We start from the raw sequence: 17,873 nt of genomic DNA on the forward strand, positions 1-17,873 counted from the left end.
TAAGAAATGCCAAATATCAAGGTACTCAATCACTGATAGCAGTGGAATATCATATGTTTTAATGTCAATTATATGAAAGTTAAGGCTGAAACTACCTTTTACCTCATCATACCTAATGAAAAATTGTGTGAAGAAAACATTCACAGCCTCTTTGAAGCACTTAGACCACTAAAAAACAAAAAATTTCACGTAAATATGTTATGTCTCCTTCCTTCAAAACATCATATCGGATGGCGCCACTTTCGTCGACAGTTACTTATCTGCACGCAAATCGAGGAAAACGTGAATTGATTGACGTTTACGTGTTTCCAAATTTAAAATCACAGCATATTCAAACTTTTCAGTGTACCTTTTAACATCTAAGTATAACTAAAACGATAAAAACTTACCTTCAACACAAGGACGACGACAACCACGCGACCGGAGACGTCGCGACGAAATAAACAAACGGCGCCGCCAAATGAAAAATATTCTCCGATATGGGTAATGTGAAATTGAGTCGCAATCATTTTGGGTAGTATGAAAAATGCTCTTTCCAACAGAACCCTAGTAAAAAACGTGAATGGACAAAAAATTACTTTTATTTTGACATGAATATTGGCCTGTTTTTAAGTCATCCTGGTATGCCGTAAGATTTCGACCTATTAATTGGTGTTCCCCCAATCATTGAAGCTTGAGCAGTGAAAAATATGAAAGCCTAATCTGTTTTGCATCATTAGTGATTCTCCTAGGGTGTTGCCATTTCTCCCTAGGTGTTGCGAGTTGCTTTTGCAAAACGTGTTCCTGAAACGGCTCAATTTTTTGAGCCCTCAGCATTACGCCTATGGGAGCCTCTGGCGTCACACGCTCAATATTTTGAGCGCTCAATAATTTGAGCTTTTCCCCCTTGTGTGTGGGACCATATACCGTGATTTCAAGTGCACCCAAGCTCCCCAAGCTGCTTTGAATTGCTTGGAACTTGACAGGGACGGACGGTAGGCTGCTTGAAAGCGTGTGACTGTCATGAGATTGGTGTCTGATCCTGATGCCCTTGAATTGCATGCTAGTGACGTTCGGTGACATTAATTTAAGGTAAGTTGAAGTGATCGCTCATTTCAATTTCAGTTGGCATTTCAGTTTGGGTCGTGAATCAAGCACAGAATTGGTATACAAAGACGAAGTGCTTACAGGAGAGTTAAACTTCTATCCAATTCCAAAATATTTTCTCCCATGAATCTTTGCACACTGTGCATGGTATCAGTAAGGCAGACATAGCACGAGCTGCCATATGTGATACCTACCTACCCTAGGCTGAAGGTTGTAGAAAGTAGGCTGTAGGTTGTAGGTCAGGTTGGGTCTGGTGGGGCTAGGTTTGTTTTGTTTTGGATTGGTTAGAAAGACGCATTCCAATTCTGGCGCATATAGCAGCTCATCCTATGTCTGCCTTACCAGTGATGTATTGTCGTGCAACTTTGACCACCAAGAGCAATTGGTATTCATTTACTTAAGGTCCACCATACAGAGGTTTCATTAGGTGTAAAACGTTACTATAGCAAAGCAAATTAGTTTTCCAGGAGTGGGCCAAAGTTGCCCTTGGTGGACGACGGTGAAAACAGGGCGCCTGGGGCGATTTGATCAAGGTTCGTGAAATACACACGTGACGTTCAGCATGTAGAAGGCCCACAGAGGGGGAGAAGCTCCAAATGTCACGTGACTAATATGCCCTCCGGCGCCCTGTTTTCACCGGCGTCCCCCTTGGTGACCAAAGTTGCATGGAACTACAGTACCCAATATGCACAAAGCCTAGCTTACACAAAGGGAACAAGACAAGTGATTCAGGTTTGGATTGTGGGGCCAAGGCAGAGGCACCTTCTAATCAATCACATGTTTGACTGGGATGAGGACATAGTTTCAGCAGGAAAATGTTTGATTTTTGTACTTTTTTCAATAGCTGTGTGTGCTAATGTACCATCAAGTCTTGACTCAAGATTGCAGTTGATTTGCATTGTTCCTTGTTGTCTTGCTCTGTTGCACATTGCTATGCCTTGACTAATGAATGACCTGATCATTCAAGTGTGTCTGGTCCTGGAATCTGGATTACCACTTACCAGTATGAACTTAGTGCAAGACAGCAGTACAAAAGTTGAACCATATTGTAGTATTTATGCCACTGTTTTCTCTCACCAGCTTGAGCTGATGCTTAGTCATATATACAAATTACAATGGCTGGGCAAGTAGTGTGGTATGTTCCTCTCTTTTCTCCCCTGGGGATCCAAAGAGTTGGATTTGGATGTTTGGGGATATTTGCAAAAGGTTACTCCATTTCTGTAAGCAATGATTGGTACCTACCTACTTTATTTAAATCCATTCAATTCCAAATTGTTTTCTCCCATGAATCTGTACAGTTGTCAAGACAGTTTCCTGAATCCTGAATTGTTCACATTATATAATTCAATCATGCTGGTGTATGCACTAACTTAGAGTTATACATTTTCATTTTCATTTGTGGCTTTTATATGTGAAGTCAGGAAATTCAGAGAGAAAAAAAATGAGGTGACTGATGTATAAGTAATATTTTTAAATTTAAAGGCTGAGCTACACTATGCGTGACCGTCCAGGAAATTACGTGCGTGATCTGCAGACCTGTGATTTCAAGACTTCCTCATGACATTGGTTTCTGCGATTTTCCAGAATTTCCGTGAATTATTGTATGCTGACGTAATAATAACAACTAGTAAATTGTTTCGCAACAAACGCTTTACTTTGCTATCTTCTATACTATTTTATTGATAATTAGTTTATTTTGTTAATAAAACATCAAAAACACATGTAAATTAAAGAAACAATTATTAATTACGTCACTTGGATTCATACGGTGCGCCACCAAGTGCGCCAACAACTGTCTCATATCACGCAATCTCGCAGATACTGCAAACAAGTTTGTAGCTCTGAACTTTATATCGGTATGGAACATCCTGACCGTCCTGACTATCCGGCATTTCCTGTACTGAACGTCCGGGATTTCCTTGACTGAATCTGCGTGACCCCAGTGTAGCCGACAGTGTGTATTTCCTATCAGCTGAACTTCATCTGCGTACCGATTTTCTGCAAAACCCGCAAACTCGCAGATCACGCACGTAATTTCCTGGACGATCACGCATAGTGTAGCTCGGCCTTCAGTGTGCTCAAGTTTATCAGAAGTAGCATAATGATGATAAAGACATAGCTGCTTACATTATGTAAATTGCAAAATTTAATTCATTATTCATTAATCTCAGCTTTATTAAAAACACATCCTCCCAAAATTAAGTCACGTTTCTTTATGTCACCTTATTGCTGTATCATTGATGTCATTTTCTTTTTGCAGATACTCTAGCAACAATGGTGGATTAGCCTGGTATTATTTTGAGCAAATCGCTACTTTTTATAAAGGTAAGCAATCCTCACGCTGTACCTGTCATTATCTTTGTTGTATCTGTGCTTCAAAGCTCTTTCATTGCGTATATTTTCTATGTGGCAGTGAATCTACTGACTCAAACAAGGATGATAAGTCTAGGGGCCTGAGAAACCTTTAAGTTCTGTGAGCAAATCTGTAATAAGTCATATACCAATTATCAGTGTGGAATCCATGCATCATTTAATTTCCCTTTTACATATTGTTATCAATGATAGCTGAAAGTGGGAGGAATTGGATGAATTAGCAATGTTTGCTCGCCGGTTGGCTAATTTTTCCGCTGCCTAAATAGGCATTAGATACCCTTTTTTAAATACCCTTTTGGAAGAGCATTAGACTTGAGATGAAAGTCTGACCTCTGCTTTGAGATGATGTGTAATGTGCAGAGCAAAGGGTTCATTACTCGGTATCCATTCGACTTATGCTGGGGGAGAGATACATGCTATTAGCATTTCGTCGTCGAGTTGCATTATGAATTGATGCACCTGCTTGCTTGCTGCCTGTACTGACTGCGGTACTTAGCCAGAAGCACAAATGCCTTTTAGCTAACATTTCAGCATTACGGTGTAGTTCACCTAGCCTACTTTGTCTGTCTGCACTTGGTGACTGGTCTGTCTCCTGCTCCTAGAGGTACCTACTGTATTTGTGTGCAAGATGGACGGGCAGAGCCGCACGTGCATCGAGTGGATGTGCAACGACGAATACGAACCGGGAAGGTGAGGATGATGAAAAGATAGATGGATGGATAAGTGCCGACGCTTTCCTCCATGCATGGTTGCTTCTTTACTTGCGCTGGGTGGCAGGCACTGCACAGGCAGTTATTAGGTATGAGTGCGTCTTAACAAAATTTGAATTGAAAAATCGTGTTGTATTGCAAGCGTGCTTTCTAGAGGAATTATCTCGCTAGCAGCATCCCGTGCTTATCATTTTGTCTTCTCTTTTTTGTGGGAGATAGCCAATAAAACCCGTGCTAGTCCACCCGTTTCCAAACTTTAACATGATTCAACAGCCATCCACCGATCACCGCTCGGTACCGGCAGCCTGTCCGCCGTCCGGTGCCCTCTGACCCGCCCCGTCGCCCGTGCGCCACAGTTTCGACCTGGCCAACATCGTGTCTCCGCCGGACCATGAGTCCATGTTCCACTCGCTGATGAACGCCACGCCTCTGGGCGGAGACGAGGGACCGGGCACACCGCCAGTGGGCGCCCACGGCTGGTCGCTGGGCCGCCGGCCGTCCGACTCGGCCTCCATCGCCACCCCCACGTCACTGGTGTCGCTGGTGCGCCATCTGGAGGTTTCTCCTGGGGAGAACTCGGCGCCGCCGCCGCCGCCGTCCGCCATGACCTCGGCCACGGCCACCAAAATGACCGTCAAAGTCGGCGATGAGGCTGGTGAGTGGATGATGGAAAAGTGGGAAGGGTTGTAATCGAATTAGTAGGTTGAAGTGCAGATGTCGCCGCGTTGTACGTACAGCCCACCGCTAAAGTAATGTGTGGTTTTACCAATCTGAACGGATGGCTTTGACCGACGATTTTTAAATGCGGACTGATTGAAAAGAAGACGTTAATAGATAAAGTTGTAGCTGCAAGGGTGAAGATACATGTAAGCTACATTTAAAGTCTCGTTGCAGTCTGGCTAATCGTTCCTAGGCTTCAGAAGCAGAACATACCCATGACTGAAACCACACATTACTTCTGCTGTGGACTGTACCTCCATGTTTGTCTTTTGAAGCTGGGATGCTTTATGTCTTGTCAGTTTATAATGTCGCTTTGCTTGCTTTTCAATTCAATGCATAGGAGGTATGCGTTTCAAGGCCGAATCCGGCCGAATCCACCTTAGGCATTAAGTCAAGACCCGTGCGTTTTGAAGCATTGAGTCGTCACGGCGAGTGTTGCACCGCCGATAGACGTATATCCAAGATTTATTTTATCTGACCGCCTGCTCGCCCTCCCCAGCCGACACGTTCGCCGACCCGGTCCCGGCGCCGTCTCTGACCCAGGCCGTCTCCGAGGCTCTGGGCGCCGCCGGGTCGCAGCAGGACGCGGACGAGGTGGGCTACAACCTGACTCGCGTCACCTCGGCCACGGATCTCGCCGAACTGCCGAGCGTGGAACGCCCCAATCTGGAGCGCAGACCGTCCCTATCGTGCCCCAACACGCCGCCGCGCCAGCGCCGCGGCCACCGGTTCTTCACGCCGTCCATATTCTATCCGGAGCGGCCGGCAGACATCTGCCGCGAGTGGCGCGATAGCCACCCTGACCAGCCGGACGCGGCTGCCCCGGCCGGCGGGGCGGCGGCCCTCCCGGCAGCCGGAGTGTCCTTCCTTCCGCCGGCCTCGTCCCTCGCGACTGCCGGAGGTATGACCGATCCGCCGGCTGAGCGTAAAAAGAACCGCAACAGGCCGCGTCCCAGCCGCCTGCGCGAACTCAACTTCCTCGCCCCCACCTCCATGTAAAAAAGAAGGTGCCGACCCGCAGGCGCAGACCTATTAACCGATCGCCGGCGCCGTGGACTTTGTAGACAGCTCCGACGCGTTTAGACGCCTCTGGCGCGGTGGTAGCGCCACGTTTAGAATCTGCCAGGACGGCCAGTTGTATAAGCTGTGGGCGAGGTAGGTAGCCGAAGGACTTTCCGCGAACGTAGCTCTCAAGGTGGTGTACTTAGTTGGAAGATACTGACCCGCCGTATTCGGTGCACGCGCCGCAATCACCCTGTAGTAATAATTGCGACGGGGTTGGCTTTCTAGTGAGCCGGGTTCTGCTGGTAGTGGGCGCTGCGCGGAGTCGTCGCGCTGTATTCTCACTATGGTCGCGAAAGGTGGGTTTCCGTGGGACTGTGATGGTGTGCGCCGTGTGCTCCCCGCCCCGTTCGGCTCGCCCGTGTGGTGAGCGTCTCCGCCGCTGCGGCCTGAAGCGGCCTCTGTCGGCCGGAACTGGCCAGGTTGGTTTGTCTGTCTGTGATTGAGCTCTGCCGCGCCGTCGGCGGCGAGAGAGATCTGGGTGCACTACAAATATATCGCTGTTTCAGAGACGGCTTTAGGGATGGTGCCAGGCCGAATTGTTGGCATGAAGGATAGGATTGGGTGGGACGTCTTTTTGCTTCCAATGCGTTGGCACAGCATCGCAGTCTTGATGACCACGCACATGCTAGTTTGCTAAGTGTCGAGAGGAGGCGAACCACCTAAATATGAACGCTTCCCGGCATACAATTAGCACAGAACGAATCTACGCCCGCCTGTCGTGTGTTCTTTCTTTCGTTCACAATTACAACTCAATCAACTACTCGTATGGCCACTCAGGTTTCGAGGAATGTATTGGCAGCGGATGGTTAAAAACCTCACCTATCGCACGTCAAACACAAGCACACATTAAAAGTCAGTTACACATTCGTTGGCACATGTTAGTACTGCAAATTACCGCCGACTTCGCCGACAGCTCGGTAAAACTGGGGCACACTCGGTGCTGTCGGACCCGGTACAGCCAGTCACTAGCAGACTCCACTCAATGATAAAACTTGGTCAGTGCACCACTCGCTTCACCCTGGAAGCCGAAACGTCTGGGGAGTCCGCGCTGAGCGCCTGGGTTGAATAAGAAGGCAACGTCTCGAACAATTCTGACTGAGGTTAGTTGTGCGTCGCTGCGAACGACTCGTCTGGCTGTATCAGTTAAATATCACGACCAGCCCGTGCCACCGGTTCTCGGGGCGCGGTCTGCCGCCCGGCCGCGCCGCTGCGCGCGTTACAAGGCACTGACACCGACCGATCCTCCACACCTCCCCTGGACGGAGTATCACCACAAGCCCACATCACGCGCTTCAGTGCAGCGACGACAGACTGCGCTTGCCGAGTCCCGGCGTGCCGGTGGGCGTGGCTCCGCGCGGGGGCGTGGCGCTGGCCCGGCCGCCCGGCGTCCGCGAGCCGCCCTTTTTCAGCCTCAGAGAGCCATACGGGGAGCTGCCGCGAGAGAAGTTGGAGTGGGCGTACAGCAGGAGGCCGACGTCGCGGTGGCCGGCCTCCATGGCCACCTGGAGCGCCGTGCAGCCGTCGTTGTCGGTGAGTTGAGTGTCACACTCGGGGTGGGCCAGCAGGACGCGCACGATCGCCGCGTGGCCGTGCTCCGAGGCGCACATCAGACTCGTGCTGCCGTCCTCGTCCTGTCAGAGGAGTGGGGAGGGGGCGTCAGACCTAGCTGCTGCTTCCCGTGACCTGGGGTTCGGAGAGGGTTATATCTCCGTGGCACTGGGGATGGTAGGACTGCTAAGTAGCGCCTTTCATCGGAGATCTCGTATCCACAGAGCTGAGGGGTCCATTTGAGCGCGACGCTTAGACAAAATATCGGAATTTCTCTAAGCTGAACGGGGATAAACTTGGAAAATCGTAGATAAACCTAAGACATTCCGATACTATGGACACTAAGCCGGCCACTAATGAAATAGAACAGCGTATCGCCTGGAGGTAATATTCCTTTCAATAATTTCATACCACAAGTGCAGGAGCACCAGTAGCAGATCTGCAGTGACCACCACACGCACCTGTATGTTGATGTCTGCTCCGGCCTCCAGCAGCAGGTTCACCATGTCCAGCCGGCCGTGGGAGACGGCTAGCATCAGCGCCGTCTGACCGTGCTGCGGGACAGGGGCGGATACGGACGTCATACTTCGAGACACCGGATTAATAAAGAAACATTACGAGAGCCATGTATGGTGAAAGAACGGCGCCATGCAAGTTGGATTAATTCAAACGGATAATGCTTTACGACCAACACGGTAAAGGAAGTTTGGTGATCGCTTGCTTCACATAAAAACATTGAATTCGGAAACATCATCAGCAAGGCCCACATCAGCTGTCCTGATTGAAAACGGTCCGACGAGAATGTTAACGATAAAATAAAATCTCTGAAGCAGCTATTTCCTTTCCATCCCAACCCACTCCGGACATCCGCTCATGACTCAGCGCCTCAGCGGCGCCCGAGCCTCTCAGCGGCACCCGCCATCATCTCACCTGTTTGGCTCGGACATTGACGTCGCCGTTCTGGAAGAGCCGGCGGACCACCTGGCGGTGCGTCTCGGAGGTGATGTGGGCCAGCGAGAGGAGCATGATGCACGTGTAGCCGGCGTTGTTCTGCCTCTGCACGTCCACCACCTTGCTGTCCAGCAGCACGCTGACCACGTCAAAGTTTCCGTGCGACACCGCGTAGTGCATCACCGTGTTACTCTGCCGGGGGAGGGAGCGTCGGCCGGTCAGTGAGGTTAGTGCAGCTGGGAGTCTAGGGCTGAGGGTTGTAGTCAGTTTGGTGCGGTTGTGGTTTCTTGGTGGTTCAGACTCAGTATAGAAAAGTAACATTTTTCGACGTAAGTCGACGCAAAATGTCCGATGCACAAGGAATCAACCAATGGACAATTCAAATGAAGATGACAGAGAGAAAATCGAAATGACGGATATATTCAGCAGAATGCCAATAATTGTCACTTAATTACGTAAAAGCCGCAACTATACCGTAAAAAACTGATCCTATACTCACGTTGCTATCCGCCATGTTGACCACGGTCTTCAGCAGGTCGAGCGACGTTCCTTCCAGCACGTCCAGGTAGTCCTCCACCACCAGCGGGTCGGCGTCTCGCGATCCGGCCACCTTGAACCACTCGGCCTGGACGAGAGCGCGCGCCTGGGCGACGGCGGAAGATCCCTTGCCGGCGCCTGGGGCGCTCAGGGAGTCGTTCAGCACCTTCAGAGCGGCGCGCATCTCCGGACTGGGTTCCACCCTGAGGAGAAAAGACGAGGGACAAGACGGGAGGGGCGGTTAGGGCAGGTCAGACGAGAGTTTATCGTCATAGCTGATACAAGCAATACAGGATGATGATTAAGACTGAATAACGGTATGAAAGTGTAAACCGGTACGCACTTTATTCTGGGAGCTTCTGGTTTCTTCACTTTCATCTCCTCCGTCGAGATCATTTCCTCAACAGCCGTGAAATCATCTAAATCCACGGGTTCCGATGTCGATTTTCTGCAAAGACGAAACAACCCCAAGTCACATACTGTAAGTACGACCACGTGAAAGATCATATCGAGGGATAGGTACGATTGCAAGGCTATACGATATACGATTACTTCAGCAGATTTAGGCAAACGCCTATAAGCAATGCTTCTTAGTTCAAACACCAAAGCTACAAACGTGATTTTGGCAAGACAACCCCGGGACGAAAAATCCTGGAGCATTGCGATGATACGCGTCATTGCTACTCCCTCCCCGTCCCCGCCTACCCCAGCGAAACTCACTGATCTGCCGCGTCGCCCTGGCCAAGCTCCTGCCGCTGAGAGTCCGTGTCACGGGGCGCCACAAACGTGTCCCTGCGACCAAACTGGCGCTGTTTGGGCTCGGCGTCAGACACCTGACCTGTGCCGGACACCAGTCTGGCCGACTCGGACACCGCCGCCGGTCCCGACTCCGCCGTCACCGCCAGCGCACCATTCGTCGGTGACGACTCTTTGGCCGCCGGACGCGCCGTCGAAACCGACGGTGACGGCGACCGGAGCTCTCGTCGAGGCGTGGGAGGAGTTGTTGATCCAACGGGCACTGGGATGCGTCGAGCGGTGGGCGGGGTGCCCGCTCCGGCTGCCTTGCGTGCCGTCGGCGGGGTGGCTGAACCAGCAGCGGTCGGCGTCTTGCGGCCGGTCGGTGGGGTGGTGACTCCGGCAAAGGAGGCCGCTCGCCGCACCATAGCCGGGGGAGTGAGGGCGGCCGGCGCGGCCGGGGCCGCCTTACGGGCGGTGGGAGGTGTCGCCATCCGGCGCGGGATCTTTGAGCCGCTGGACGAGCGGGAGAGCGGCGGCAGCGGCGACTCGCGGTCGGAAGGTGTCGCCGGAGGGGTGGACGGCGGCGCCGCCAGCGTCTGAGTCGCCTGGTGACGGCTGCTGACGGGCGGGGCGGGGGCGGCCGGCGCAGGGGCGGGGGCGGCGGCAGTGGCGGCTGGGGCCAGGGACGGGGCCGTCTGGCAGCCTTGGTGACGGTTCACCAGGTGTTCGCCGCTGGCAACGCTCCTCAGTGGAGTCACCTCCGTCATGGTGGTCTTCACCTGAGCCAAAACAGACGGAACGTTCAGCGGTCAGTACAGGAACAATGACATGACGCTACAACAATAATCCATCCGAGTGGAGTACTGGGCCTGGCTGCAGATGCAGTGATTCGTGAGTAGAAACCCAAGACATTTACACCTTTCACTATGAAAGCAAATTGTATAAGCACCGAAACAAGCTGGCAGAGCTCCACTAATTGAGCAGTGATCCGCTGCTACCCAACATACGCCAGCCAAACATATTAGCCACCTAGCCACAACTTCCCAGAGCAGCGCGTCTCGATAAGTGAGCATGACTTTCTTACCTTTTTCAGTGGCTCTTTGAGGCGATCGGTGAGCACCGCTCGCGACATGACGAGCGGAGCCACCGTGGCCGTCGCCGCATCTCTTCTGTACGCGGGGGACGGCCGAGCCACCGCCGGCGATGCATCCGTGGCCGTGGCCACCGACCGCGTGAGCCGGCGGTAATCCGCCGTGACGGCGACATCGCGCCGCTCGGGCCGCGCCTCGACACCCCGGCTGTCCTCCTCGAGACACTGCACGCCGACACTGGTCATCGCCGGGTGCACCTGGGCGGCGAAGGCACGCGTCGACGGCCTCCAAGGCTCCGGCTCCCGATCAGTTTGCGCTCCCGCCGAACGGAGCGGCGCCGGAGGAGACGGTGGCTCAGTCTGCGAGGAACAGTTGACGCTCTTGACGAAGGAGAACGCGCCGCGCACATAGTTGACACCAAGCTCGTACTCCTTGATCTGTGTGAACGTGTCACGCGTCTCGCTGGACGAGGCTCTGGTGGATCGCTGAAGCTCTCGCAGCTCGTCCAGCTGATCGCGCAGATCACACATCTGACGGAGCTCATCTAGGCCCAGCTCGGTGGAGGCCCCGACGTCTCGGGTGGCCGGCGGCCGGTCCGTGCTCGTCTCGGCACTGACGGCCGCCGCGGCACGGGTCTGCGAGCCGCGCTCCACGCCCGGTGGCCGGAGCCGCTCCCGCTCCAGAATCTCCTGAACCGAGTCATCTCCGGCCACGGTCTCGACGTGCGTACCTCCGACGGTTAGCTCTGAGCGTCGCGTGTTGACACCGATCGTTCGGTTGCCACCGTGCCCGCTCAGGATCGAGCCCAGCGAGAACTTGCGGCGGCCCTGGTTCTCTTGACCGGCGTTCAGGTCTGTGAGGACGTAGACAGAGCGCTGGGCGGGCGCGGGACGCGGAGGAGGGGCCGGTGGGCCACCACCCACGCACGCGTCCCGTGTAGGGACCCGCACCGGTGCTGGTGAAGGGGTGGGGTCGCGGACAGCCAGACCCAGCCCGACACCCATGTCCCGAGTTATCGGCCTGGGAGGCGCCACCACTCTTGGAGGAGTTGGGTCGCGGACGGCAAGCCCATGACCCACTCCGAAGTCACGCGTTGGTGGTTTCGGAGGAGCGACAACTCTTGGTGGAGTTGGATCACGCACTGCAAGACCATAACCAACGCCAACGTCTCTTGTTGGAGGCTTGGGTGGTGTGACCACTCTTGGAGGCGTCGGCTCGCGAACGGCTAGGCCGTAACCCACGCCTACATCACGTGTCGCCGGCTTGGGTGGCGTGACGACTCTTGGAGGCGTCGGGTCTCGTACCGCCAGTCCGTAGCCCACACCGAAGTCCCTGGTGACCGGGCGGGCTGGCGGAGTGACCTCCCTCGCGGCCACCCCCACATCACGGGTTCGGCCGCGGCTGGAGGGAGACTCCCGCACCGGAGTCGCGTCCAGTCGCTCGGGGCAGCCGTCCACTCCGATGTCCCTGGTTAGCACGCGACAGCTCGTGGTGGCATCCTGTAGCACGCGGCGGCCGGGCGAGCTCGGATCTGTGAACAGAGAAGCACACAGAGCACCGTCAAAGCCGCCGCCGCACCGCCACAGTCGCCGCTATCCGCGCCATAAACAACCACGGCGACTGCTGTGATGACGGCAGATAAATCTCGCCACAGGCTGAGTGGGCCAGATTGAAGCTCTGTTAGCCCAAACGAAGGCCGCCGTCGCAGCGGCAGTCTTCGAGGTCGCGAGATACCTGAAAACTCGACAGCATCGCAATAACAATAGCAGGCTAACTGTGCAGCAGGGGTGGCACGGCACACACCAGCGCGTAGCACCTACCCTGAGCGGGCGAGAGGCTCCTGGAGCGCAGGCTGACGGTGTGCTGGGTGGTCCGTTCGGGAGGGTCTCCCAGCGGCTCCCGGCGAGACCGGCTGCGGGTCAGCTGCTCCTCCATCGACCGCTTCTCCTCCCGCAGCACGGACAGCTTGTGCTGCAGCAAGTCAGGGAAATGGTCAGACCATCGGTCTAGGGCGAACCGGTCACGGCTGGGGCTGGGTAGAGTCCGCGGAGGGAGTTCAGGGTCTCAGAGAGGGTGCATGATTGTAAGTATGATACAAATTATTCATCACCGGAACACTTTATTTCACCTTCTCGTGTACCGAAATGCAAGGTTTGACGTGATGTCTTGCGTGAGCCTACAAGTGGTTACGTTTGGTCTTTTTTAACGTTCAACTCACCTTAAGTAGAGGAATGGCCTTGACTTGCTCCTCCAACTCCCGTATCCTTCTTTCGTATTCATTATTTGTCTGTCCTTGACGCTGAAAGCGTAGCCGACGAATCAAAACAAAATACCCGGCTGTAAATGAAACAACAACGGCGAAGAAAGCCGTACAAAATAACCACATCGCTTATAACCAAATCGTACAAGCAGATGTCGAAATAGTAAAACTTGAGGAGGAAAATGTGAACACAGACAAGGCGACCACAGAAAAATGCAGAGCCGCCTGTTCACGGCCCATTTTTGTTTTGAATAAGATCGGACTTGAAAATTCGAAAATGTAAACAAAGTGCGCTTTGCGCCGTGCGCGCCGTGATTCGAAATTCCAACGAAATTCCAGAAATTCCTCATCAAACTGCAGAGCACGTGATAAGTGATTCTGTATCCTCCGCTTGTGAGAAATATATTGCAAAAACTGGAACATATTGGCCATATTGGCCAAGGCAGTAATATTATACCATATTATTGTCCAGAACATGCAGGACATCCCTATTGCAATTTGCAATGCTTATATGCGACCTTGGTCATTGATGATGACCCAGTGAAATAAGTAATGAATAATGATGCCAATAGCTGAATATTCTGGTAAAGGCAAAACCTTATCCCAGAGGACGACCTTGTGCTGGAGATATGTAGGTATTTATATGGCCTTGGGTTGGCTGGGCCAAACATTTACCTACTCCGCCTTCCTAAAGAATCTGAGCCAGTGTCTGACGTGCCAATATTTTGGTTACGGATCAAACAAATCCATATAGAAGGACCACCGCCACATCGCAACAGTGAAGGTGCGCACTGCGCAGTGCCATGCCTAACGTTTCTGACAGCGCTTCCCTGACAGATGACACCGTAACAGCCTCAGACACTGGCAGCCTGCCGGTCGTTCACGCAAACATGTCTTCCCATCGGCTGGTTTACTCAACGTTACCTTTCCGTTTACATTGAATTCGACAGCAGGCCAACAGGCACGCGATTAGATTTCCGACAAACATAGCCAACGGAACGGACGGCCGACTTGGACGGCTGAGCTTTCGAAAACATGTCAGCATGACACGACAAAGGCAGCACAGAGAGGTCAGCCTTCGCTCTGACACGCGGACCAACGGAAACAATGAGTGGTGAATAATGGAGAGTCCCGGGGTACAGGGCTGCCCGAGAATATCTTCGGTATCACTTCAAATTTTGTCTTCATGTAAGAACAATGGACTGGGTTATAAGAAAAAGCAATTCTTGCGGCGAATGCTTCTCAGTCTTAGGTGATGCATAAGTGCCAATTATTTTTCATGATAATTAACATGATCTGGCCAGTTTTATACCGTACCTATTGTCGCATAATGAATGATTGATCATTCCCACCTTTTTGTCGTCATTCCTCACCGTATCCTCTGTCTGACGCTGAGAGCTGGAGGAGACTGTCACCCTCGTCTCCATCCGGTGCTCCGTCCTGCCCACCAGCCTGCTGTCCGTCTGCTGCCGCCCCGATCCCGGCGCGCCCTCAGAGGTCACATGGGTGGTGACCTCTGACCTCCTGTGACCCGGCCGCAGGTCAGGCCCGTCCTCCATACGGCTGAGCTTCTGCAGCGAGCTGATGGTTTCGGCCATCTCTCGGGCGAGGTCGGAGGAGCGTCCGAGACCGTTCCCCGCGCCATCCGATGAGTCTGAGAGTGATGAGTTGGAGGAGGCACGCGGTAGGTCCTGTTCTACAGTCCGCCAGGAGCGCAGCGTCGCTGAGGGAGGACAGAGCTCGGTTAGACCAGGCAGCTGTGGAGGCGTGTGGGAAAAAGTGTGGTGGCATGGTGCTCAGCCGCGCGCGAGTACAGGCTGCAGCCAGGTCACGAGCGCTGCCGCCGAATCTGTTTGCACGAACCCGCCCAAAAAGGGCAGACACATCGACTCAAGATGCAGGGAGTCATGGAAAACAAATCATCCGCCTCGGTAGAGCACGTCAGCGAAACAGGCCATTACTCTTTTAAGTGCACGTGCATACTTATGCTCGTCGCAAAGACGTCGATGTCCACAGTCCATATGCCGCAGACGTGTGCGAGCATTGTCAAGTCTGCACCCAAAAAGGCACACACGTAGCAACACCGTACCTATTCAGCATCGCCCACTCCATGCACATTTCGGGAGTCAGCACAGACACTGAGAGAGCTCTACAGCCCTTACCTGGCCTGGGCAGAGAGTGGTACCGCCGCCCGTTGGGCCGGTACTCGCCGCCATCGCTGAGGTACGCGTGGTTCTCCTGACGCACGCGTGACCTCTGGAAGGTCTCCTCGAAGTCGGACATGACCTGACCGAGTGAGCTCTCCAGATCGGTCGCCAGCTTGTTGTCGGTCTGGGTGCGTGACGGCGGGAAGAAGTGCGCCGGTGCCTGAAGCACGAGAGACACGGAGGTTAGGTCCATCGTTACCGGTCATGGGATACGTCTGAACGTTCTGGGGAGGGAGAGTACTGGGGCGACACCGTGCGTTGCACCCGAGGGAAAACCACAGACACCACAGCGCCGTTCTGCTTGAACCAGTTCCACTGACTTATGGATGCTAAGTTTGTGGTGCCATCAGTAGATTGTGCATGGAAGCGAGCCGGTTTTCAGGCGTATCGCCCACGTCAAAGTCGTCAAAACCGGTTCTCGGTTCGTCCATGTGCTTAGCAAGAATCATATTAAGTCTGTAGTTTAAATGCGATTCTGTTGTTCACATGCGATCTGATATGCAAATGCGCTAATGCAAGCGGGTCAGACGGTCCGGTCGCAAACAAAACGCGACCCCGGACACAACACGTCACTAGGTAACATTTCAGGAGTCGGGGTCGTGGGTTTGCATCTCCACCAGGCAAGTCTCCAAGGCGGGTCGGCGTGCATTAAGCTGTCATGCCAACCTGCGGGGGCATTATAGCCGGCCACCGCTCACACGTCAGCCGCCATCGCCCGTGCAACTCGATCCGTGTCCAGGTGCGGCGGCGAAGACGTCACGTCGGACCCGGACGCCACGGCGCCGTGCCGTGCAGAAGGCAGAAGCACAGAGCGCAACAGCGTAAACAACATCCCCAGCCTATTCCGCCTGTCGACTGACAATGAGGCGTCCGTCAGCCGACCGCGCCGCCTCCAGAGAAGCCGTCAAAGGCTGTACTTTCCATTCCGTCCAATCGTGCTTGTTGCGCCGCCGGGTGAGGCCGACCGGCGCGGCGGCGGGATGGAGGAGTGTCGAAACTCGGCACTCCGGCGGGATGGAGGAGTGTCGAAACTCGGCACTCCGCCCTGCTGAGCAGTGGGCACGGGAGAGAAGGGAGACGCTGCCGCTCCTACAGTGACCCCGGCCCGGTGCGCGTACTGACATGGCATGGGCCGGCCCGGCACGGCCCGTCCATCATAGAGGGCCTCGTAGTCACGAGCTACGGGCAGTGCCGGCTCTCAACGGGAGCAATGCCCCGGCTATGGTTTCCTGGGACGGTCATATTCACCATTCTGCGCATTATCGTGTCTGTGTTGCACGGACCAGTTTTTATATCTTATGTTGTGCTTTTGTAGTTGAGTTATACGTTTCCATTTATTTATCCTGATATTGTAATGCTTCATCACGCTACTATTCGTAACACCATTGATGAATCACCCATTCATTTTTAACAACTACGTCCGTCGTCCCCCTTGCCCAATCTATGACTATCGAACCACCAACCGGCCCTCCTTATTCATCGTATGTCAGCCCGCCAGCCTCCCTGCGGCAGACAACACGAAGGATTAACACGGTCCACACCGGGTCACATTACGAGTCTTACAACTCTCTGTCTCTCGCTCGGCAAGGTCGGATGGCTGCGTCTCGGACCCACCCAGGCCCCGGTGAACGCAGCAACACTTTCACTGCACCGTCTCAGTGCCGACGCCCTTCAACACTGTGTCAGTGCTGAGTCCTGACGGTCGGCAGCTTCGCGCAGCGTTTCTGCTATTGTGATTGTATGCTTTTTTAAGACGTTTAATTACCCCGGAACCCCCGATCTATTTTCGCAAAAAAGTGCATGGTGAATGATCACGAACTTCAATAAATCCATTTGTGCAAGCAATTGACACAACAATCTTACATCAAACTTTTCCATATAGAGTTACGAAGACTGAAGCAAATGTTGCGCAGTTGCGTTTCAGCTATTATTCCATGGCGCATGGCCCATGCGTGTGGTCTCAGCTCCGTAACGTTACACTCGCAGTGATACTGTAGACGAGTTGTTGTTGTGACCCTGTAACACTTCTGCGATACGAGAGACGCGCTGTTGCGGTGGCCCTGTTCTCTTGCGGTTGTTGTGCGTTCGGTCATGGTCTTGGCTCAGCGACTCATGATGCGCTCGATACGCCTCATTGGTGAAAAACGCCACGTAAAAAAACAGTAGCCTGGCATTCGGAAATACAGACCAACTCGGCTTTCATCCGGTTTCCGTGCTGACATTGCGTTCATTTTCACAGCAATTATCAAATGTGTCGCATGTGTCCAGCGACGTGTGAACGTTACAAACGACGGTGTCACCATCACTCATCATTGTAGCTTGCGGTTCCTTCAGTTGTCTACCGACCGACAACAAGTCGCCGCGACAGGCTATGTCCAGTACACCCGATACTATCTCCTCTATTTCACTTCCCGCCTTCGGATCTCGGGAACGACGGTCACTTTTCCCCAACCCTTCTCTGAGGAAGCCGTCGGAGGCTCTGTCGATCGTGTCGATAGCACCCAAATGACCCTGACCGGGCCACGCATCACCAGCCGCCCCTATCGCCCCGCGCGCGCCACGGTGCCTTTCTCCTGGGGCAGGTGTT

The 17,873-nt window shown here is 53.5% G+C and overlaps 2 protein-coding genes across 11 annotated transcripts in view; one reads left to right on the plus strand and one right to left on the minus strand.

Annotated features, from left to right (window-relative positions):
• The first annotated feature begins 254 nt into the window (after window positions 1–254).
• On the plus strand, window positions 255–6,461 carry LOC122392102. 10 transcript variants are annotated; one of them, XM_043386625.1, is made up of 5 exons: window positions 255–483; window positions 3,347–3,411; window positions 4,062–4,149; window positions 4,526–4,824; window positions 5,389–6,461. In XM_043386625.1, exons 1-5 carry the CDS (start codon window positions 461–463, stop codon window positions 5,886–5,888), a joined length of 975 nt encoding a protein of 324 aa, XP_043242560.1. In that variant the 5' UTR covers window positions 255–460; the 3' UTR covers window positions 5,889–6,461. The 10 variants fall into 10 exon arrangements, with proteins under 10 accessions (XP_043242560.1, XP_043242564.1, XP_043242556.1 ...); XM_043386621.1 differs by lacking the exon at window positions 255–483 and adding an exon at window positions 666–974; XM_043386620.1 differs by lacking the exon at window positions 255–483 and adding an exon at window positions 875–1,071 and having other exon boundaries at window positions 4,064–4,149.
• A 257-nt stretch (window positions 6,462–6,718) lies between these two features.
• The window catches only part of LOC122392101 (serine/arginine repetitive matrix protein 2-like), a 65,755-nt gene continuing 54,600 nt past the window's right edge, over window positions 6,719–17,873 (minus strand). The window contains exons 4-14 of the mRNA XM_043386618.1: window positions 15,242–15,446; window positions 14,453–14,802; window positions 13,038–13,118; window positions 12,640–12,790; window positions 10,813–12,350; window positions 9,711–10,507; window positions 9,334–9,438; window positions 8,953–9,193; window positions 8,433–8,645; window positions 7,964–8,056; window positions 6,719–7,585 (exon numbers count right to left, since the gene is read on the minus strand). Coding sequence (XP_043242553.1) covers window positions 7,247–7,585; window positions 7,964–8,056; window positions 8,433–8,645; window positions 8,953–9,193; window positions 9,334–9,438; window positions 9,711–10,507; window positions 10,813–12,350; window positions 12,640–12,790; window positions 13,038–13,118; window positions 14,453–14,802; window positions 15,242–15,446 — 4,113 coding nt within the window. The 3' untranslated portion in view covers window positions 6,719–7,246. The remainder of the gene's footprint in view (window positions 7,586–7,963; window positions 8,057–8,432; window positions 8,646–8,952; window positions 9,194–9,333; window positions 9,439–9,710; window positions 10,508–10,812; window positions 12,351–12,639; window positions 12,791–13,037; window positions 13,119–14,452; window positions 14,803–15,241; window positions 15,447–17,873) is intronic.

The sequence above is a fragment of the Amphibalanus amphitrite genome, unplaced genomic scaffold (genome assembly GCF_019059575.1).
Source record: "Amphibalanus amphitrite isolate SeventyFive unplaced genomic scaffold, NRLGWU_Aamphi_draft 000469F_arrow, whole genome shotgun sequence".
NCBI classification, from domain to species: Eukaryota; Metazoa; Arthropoda; class Thecostraca; order Balanomorpha; family Balanidae; genus Amphibalanus; species Amphibalanus amphitrite.